The following is a 6749-nucleotide window of genomic DNA, read 5'->3' as shown; positions in this document are numbered from 1 at the left end:
TATATATAAAAGTGTCAGTCTTTCCGGAACATTTTCAAAAGTTAAGTTGAAAAAGTTCTACTTTCTATACGCATTTTAAAAGGTTTGCACCCCCCCTGTATAAAGGGAAATGGTCCGATTTTAAAAAAAAGTATGTCGAATGAAAGAAGTATATATAAAGTATTTATCATTAAAGAATAAAGTTGATTCATGCATTTTTTAAAATATAAAATATAAACAAAGATAAAAATATATTATAAAAATATTTTAATTAATGATCAATGTGGTTAATATTATTTAAAATAATTATTAAATAAATTTTAATTGAATGATGAACCAAACAAATTTTCTTCAAAGCTTCTCAGTATTACTTAATTTGAAAAATATTCTAAATCTCAATTAAATTGAAAAAATGACCAAGTCAAAAAGAGTAAGAATTGTGAATAGATTTTTTGTATTTTGCAACAATTAAAAGAACTGGTTTGAATAAAACGCATTAACATTATATAGGATGTTCAGTAAGTAAGGAAACGGGTTTCTATTGTTCTCATTTTTTATAACAATTGACCTGTTTTCTTACTTACTGAACACCCTGTATATTTAGCACAGATAATAGTATGTTGATTTCCAAATACGTGCACGTGATTATTTAGTATTTTTTGTGGATTTTTTGACTATCGATAATAACGCGGGTTTATGAAATATTAGTCGATATAGTTGTCTTGTGGAGCAAAATTCGACGCCTGTACAGTTGTCCCATTAATATTATCACCTGTTTTTAAAGTGTTTATTACATTTATTATTTTATACACACTGTATAAAAAGAAATATTTTTATTAATAAAATGTATTAAAATGTATTTATTAAAATGTATTCAAAACAAATAAGAGATATTTTTTCAAAAAAATCTAAAATATGTATTTAGTATATNAAAAATGTATTCAAAACAAATAAGAGATATTTTTTCAAAAAAATCTAAAATATGTGTTTAATATGCGATAACAAAAATTATGAGCAAAAAAAAACAGTCGTTTTTCATGAACATTTTTTGTGCCCCTTCCATTATTAAATTTCTAAATACGTCATTATTTTTGAGTTAAATATTTTCAATACATTTTAGTTTTGATCATAAAAAAACCCCAGCACATAAAAAGATATCTGACAGTGATTAAAATCACTATAATAAAAAACACTTCGATGCAAATCNATCACTATAATAAAAAACACTTCGATACAAATCTGTAGATAATGTTTCATTTTAAAAAATTAATGGATTATTCCAAAAGCTACATGACCTCCTATTTCCTTATATATATATCATAATTACAAGTTTTATGATTTTTAAGTGTAATATATAAATATATATATAAATAGTACTTATCTTAAAACAAATATAATGATACATATATTTTTCAAAAAGTGATAGCATTATAAAGTTAAAAATATAAAAAAGAATTTTTTTACAAAAATCGTATTTTTTATTAATTTTAATGTTTGTTTTCGCCGTGAAAACAAATTAAAGTCAGAAATGATTTTTTTTTCATATAAAAAGATATTATATAAATTTTAGTTTCATATATATATATAAGTGTCAGTATTTCCTGAACACTTCCAAAAATTAAGTTGAAAAAGTTCTACTTTCTATACGCATTTTAAAAGGTTTGCACCCCCCCTGTATAAAGGGAAATGGTCCGATTTTAAAAAAAAGTATGTCGAATGAAAGAAGTATATATAAAGTATTTATCATTAAAGAATAAAGTTGATTCATGCATTTTTTAAAAAGTTATAGCAACATAATGTTAAAAAATGTAAAATATAATATCAAGAATTTTTTCACAAAAATAGCATATTTTTGCATACGGTAGTCATTTTCACCATGAAGACAAGTCCAGAGGTCAAATTTTTTTTTTNCATTCAACACTAATATTATAATAAACGCATGATCTATAAGAAAAAATCAAAATAAATACAGAAAACAAACAATTTTGGTTTACAATACTATCCAACAAAAAAAAAAAAAAAAAAAATAAAAAAAAAAACACATCATAGTAAAATTAATACCTTCTCAGCTTCGCATCGAAGCTAAAAAAAATCAACTAAAAATATTAACTGGATCAAAAGTTATTTAAGTTGTCAATGAGTGGTGGGCCACTCTGTATATACATATATATATACGTATATGTTAATATTCATTATATATCCCTACAGCCGACGCCGCTGCCGCCGTATATACCTCGTGTTTAACGTTCCCCCCGCCACGCCCGCCCACAAAACACGGCTATACCTCATGCATGATACGTTTACGTACTTAAGTCGCTTTACATGTATATATATATATTCTAATTACTATTAAAACGTATACGCTTTATTCTCATTAAAAGAGATATATAGTGTATTCATTCCAATTACGGGGGATGATTCCCGTATCGTCATTTTTTGTCACTGCCTCCACGTTGCGCGCCGCTGGTTTCCTTGGATGTGGTAGCCGTTTCTCAGACTCCCTCTCCGGAATCGAACCCTGATTTCCCGTTACAACCATGATATTGATAGCAACTACTATCATAACATGAAACTAAAAAGTGACAAATAAATATAGTTTAAAAAATCTAAAAACACGCTTTTAAAGCACATCAACTAAAAAGTTCAAAATAATTTTTAAAATAAGCTTAAAACAATAATGAACGAAAAGTACTAATATTATTGTGATAAAAGCGTGAGTGCTTTGTGCATTTTTTTCGTATATTGAGCGCCTGAAGCTTTTATCACAATAATACTAGTGTTTTAAGCTTATTTTAAAAATTATTTTGATCTTTTCAGTTCGATGTGCTTTAAAAGCGTGTTTTTAGTTTTTTTAAACTACATTTATTTTGACTGATAAGGGAATATATTGATGAGCATTTTTTTGCACAAATGTCACAAGAAAACTACATAATTTTATAACAATAAATTAAAATAAATAAATGTGCGATTTTTTGCATGCGAATGTGTAATAATGAACGGTGGGGTTTCTGTATTTAGACACTCCATAATGTACAGTCAATATGTGCTTATTGTTAACACTAGAATAGGCAATCCTTATCAACTAATATGTGTAATGTTGATAAAATAGTCAATTGTTATTTCTTATCAAAAATGTATTGGTCTCCAAATAAGTAAAATGAAAGAGCTCAGGATTTAATGGGTTAGTAATTTCGTTAATTCTTGCAGAATGAAAGCTAGATAGTCTTCGGACTTTCTGTTGTAATTGTGAAAGGATAAAATAATAATTTTTAAACAATATGTTAAATTCAGAAATGAATTAAGTACTTTTTAGTATCTGTCTTATAGAATGATATCATGGGTTGTGTGTGTGGGAAACAAAATATTATTTTACAAAATAATAAATACTACATTATAGATCAAATAGGACAAGGGTAATTTTTCCCAAAATTTAATAAATATTCTATAATATGCAGGCTTGTGTTGCTGTAATATTGAAATTTAATTTTAGAGGTTTTAGTTCAGTATATCTTGTTGAAGATACCAATAATACCAAGTATGTATTAAAGTGTATATACTGTCATGATGAAAAAGACAAGGAAAAGGCTCAGAAAGAAGCTGAAATGCATTCAATCTTGGATAATTGCTGCAAAAATAGTTATATTATCAAACTAATTGGATATAAAATGATTGAAAAGTGTCCAATATTTTCCAAAACACCAAAGGATACATTTTTAATGTTATTACCTTTTTACAAGGTTAGTTTATTTCATTCTTATTTTAAAGTTATCAATTTAGAGTAGGACTTCTAATTTATTCAGAAAACTATTTATTTATATCAACATATATCAATTACAAAAATTATTTTGTTAATAATTATCGTCTGTATTTTGTAGTTTTACTTTCATTTTAAAGTTAAAAATTATTAATACTTATACAGGATGATTCATTTATCATGAACCTCTTAATCAATAAAGTAAAATATTATTGAAATTTTTTTTCAAATGTTAAATAATTAACTAGCTTATTTCATGATTAAAAATCTTATTAGAAAATGACTAGTCAACAACAAATTTTAGGACAGTAATTCGGAAGTAATTAACATTTTATGGTATTGGTTGTAAGAAAGACATGGTTTTTGTCATTTTTATCATTAGTTAATTCTCGTCTGTACTTTTAACCCACTCAAGTAAAAATTTACTTACTTAAAAAGGTTAATAACATCCAAAATACTGGTCAAAATGCTATTTCCTTAATTAAATAACTTTTTATTTTTATTTATTTATTTTTGATATACTAAATAAGTTAGTTAATAATGTATTTTGCTATTTCAAAAATTAAAGTTGACAGCCTTGTAATGTATAAGGAATAAACATAAAGAGTAATTTATGATTTGTAGATTCTTTTACATAAAAGAAAAAAAAAACTTCTAAATATTAATTGTATTTTTTCATTAATTATGTGTTTTATGATATATGATTTACTCTATATATCATATATTATACATTGTAATACAGTGGCACCTAAGTTAAAAATCGTAGGTAGGTAAAAAATATTTTAAGTTTTAATACTGCTACCAACACCCAAGAATAGCAAAAGACTTAATTTTTTTACTTTTCATTTCTAATGTTTTTCAATATTTGAAAAAAATTAGTAGGTACATATATTTCATAACAGTATAGGTAATTTATTGGTATAGATTGGTTGACTTTTTTTGGTAATTTAAGAAAAAATTTTAGCCACCCAATAGAAAAAATAAGTAAAAAATATTTAATGGATAGATTGGGTTTAATATATTTTACAATTTTAAGTAACTTTTTTTTTATTACTATACTTGCAAATAATTTGCATATTCTGACATGACAATTTTAAACAATTATTAACTAATATTTAACACTTTATATTCTATTCTAATCAATCTTCATAACTCGATGGTATTCATATATTATGCCTGTAAATTTTTTATATTTATCATGATAAATTTTATTGAATATAAATTATTAGTCAGATTGAAATGTTTTTGCAACTAAAATCTCAAACTTAAATAGATTAACAAAACTTCAAATTTATATAGTTTCAATACATAATCATTATGTTTTAATTACTTATAATAGTTTTTTAATAGTTTTTTATAATAGTTTTTTACACGGTGACATCAACCAACCATACGTTTCTTTTAAAGAATGAGCAGTTGTTTTAATGAAACTTAGAGATTGAAATTGCTATTGTAGTATATAATATAAATATACATAATCCATTACAAGCTTAACCTACCTACTCTATGTTTTATTATATTTGAAAACAAAAAAATTACAGAAAACTGATATTAGTATTAAAGGTTATAAGAATTGTCATTTACATCTCCTACACCTCTTATTATTTTAGAAAAGTCATTATTATTTTTAATTATCTTATTTTTTAGAACGGATCCCTTCATGATCGTTTAATATTATATCAAAATCAAATTAATTTGAAAACAATAATCCAACACTTCCATATCATTTGTCTTGGAGTCAAAGTTTTTCATGATGTTTCTTATGCACACAGAGACATAAAACCTGCTAATATACTATTTGATCATAATAACAAACCAATCATAATAGACTTAGGTGACTACATTTTAAAAATCATAACTCTATATTAGTTAACTGCAAATTCTAAAACAAATATTGTTCAGGTTCAGCAGCTCCAGCCAAAGTAGTTATAACTTCACAGAAAGATGCTCAAGAACTTCTTGACGATGTAAATGAAAGGTGTTCTATGACATACAGAGCTCCAGAGTTATTTAATATTGATTTAGACTCGGTCATTGATGAAAGGATAGATGTTTGGGTAATACTACAAATTTTTATATATGTGTATATAAAATTATAGTATACAAAGTAATTCACTTGTCATAAACAACTTAAAGAGTTACAAAATAAAAACAACTTATAGGAGTTTATTAAGATATTATAGCACATAGTAGACATTTAATTGTTGTCAATTCTCTATCCTTATTACTAAAAAGGTTACCAAAAATATTTTTGATTATAAAATTAAAAATTTATTAACTTAATTAATTTATATTTGAAATATTTTTTTTTTAAATTACAAACATCTAAAATTAAAAGAAATCTAAAAAATAATTAATTTACTTCAAAAATTCTTTTACAAACAGTCAAAAGAAAAAGATATATTTAAAACTTGGAATATTATAATTCTAAAACTTGAACTAATTATTTTAAAATAAATACTCTTCTTAAATATAATTACTAATTTAATCAAATTTGACTTATATTATTTTAGTTTATTTAATTTTTTGTGAAAAAAAAATTAACTTGTGTATTATAGTATATGATTATTATATTTAATTATATCAGATAAAATATTTTTTAGTTAAAAATAATAATTAAAAATAAAATTAAAATAGTAGACATTTTAAATAAATACTTTAAAAAAATCATTTAACAAATCATTGAACTATTTAAATTGAATTCAAATACAATTGCTAGAATAATTATTTGTATTTTTTTCTTTTTCAAGTCACTAGGATGTTTACTATATGCTATGTTATATGGGAAGTCTCCTTATGATTTGGTTTATGAACGTGGTGATTCAGTTGCATTAGCTGTGATAAGTGGAAAACTGTATTTTCCTCCTAATTCTTATGAAGTAATTAAAAATTATTATTGTTACACATATTTTCTTTTTTAATATAAAAAATATATTACTAATATACAGGATATTTTAAAATTTACTATTTTTTTTTTTTTTTTCTCTCGTTACCTCTATAATGCTATTTTATTTAT

At 23.8% G+C, this 6749-nt stretch overlaps 1 protein-coding gene across 2 annotated transcripts in view; it reads left to right on the top strand.

Moving 5' to 3' along the window:
* Positions 1 to 3090: 3090 nt before the first annotated feature.
* Positions 3091 to 6749, top strand: part of LOC126895696 (serine/threonine-protein kinase 16) — a 4271-nt gene continuing 612 nt past the window's right edge. The window contains exons 1-5 of one of the 2 annotated variants that reach the window (XM_050667866.1): positions 3094 to 3392; positions 3470 to 3716; positions 5381 to 5567; positions 5636 to 5790; positions 6484 to 6612. In XM_050667866.1, coding sequence (XP_050523823.1) covers positions 3316 to 3392; positions 3470 to 3716; positions 5381 to 5567; positions 5636 to 5790; positions 6484 to 6612 — 795 coding nt within the window. In that variant the 5' untranslated portion in view covers positions 3094 to 3315. Of the gene's footprint in view, positions 3393 to 3469; positions 3717 to 5380; positions 5568 to 5635; positions 5791 to 6483; positions 6613 to 6749 lie in introns of both variants that reach the window. The other variant, XM_050667867.1, reaches the window with a different exon arrangement.

This window comes from Daktulosphaira vitifoliae, unplaced genomic scaffold (assembly GCF_025091365.1).
Source record: "Daktulosphaira vitifoliae isolate Bord-2020 unplaced genomic scaffold, ASM2509136v1 Scaffold_1, whole genome shotgun sequence".
In the NCBI taxonomy this organism is placed as follows: domain Eukaryota; kingdom Metazoa; phylum Arthropoda; class Insecta; order Hemiptera; family Phylloxeridae; genus Daktulosphaira; species Daktulosphaira vitifoliae.
Note: the sequence above shows the minus strand (reverse complement) of the source record. Positions and strands in the feature narration are given on the sequence as shown.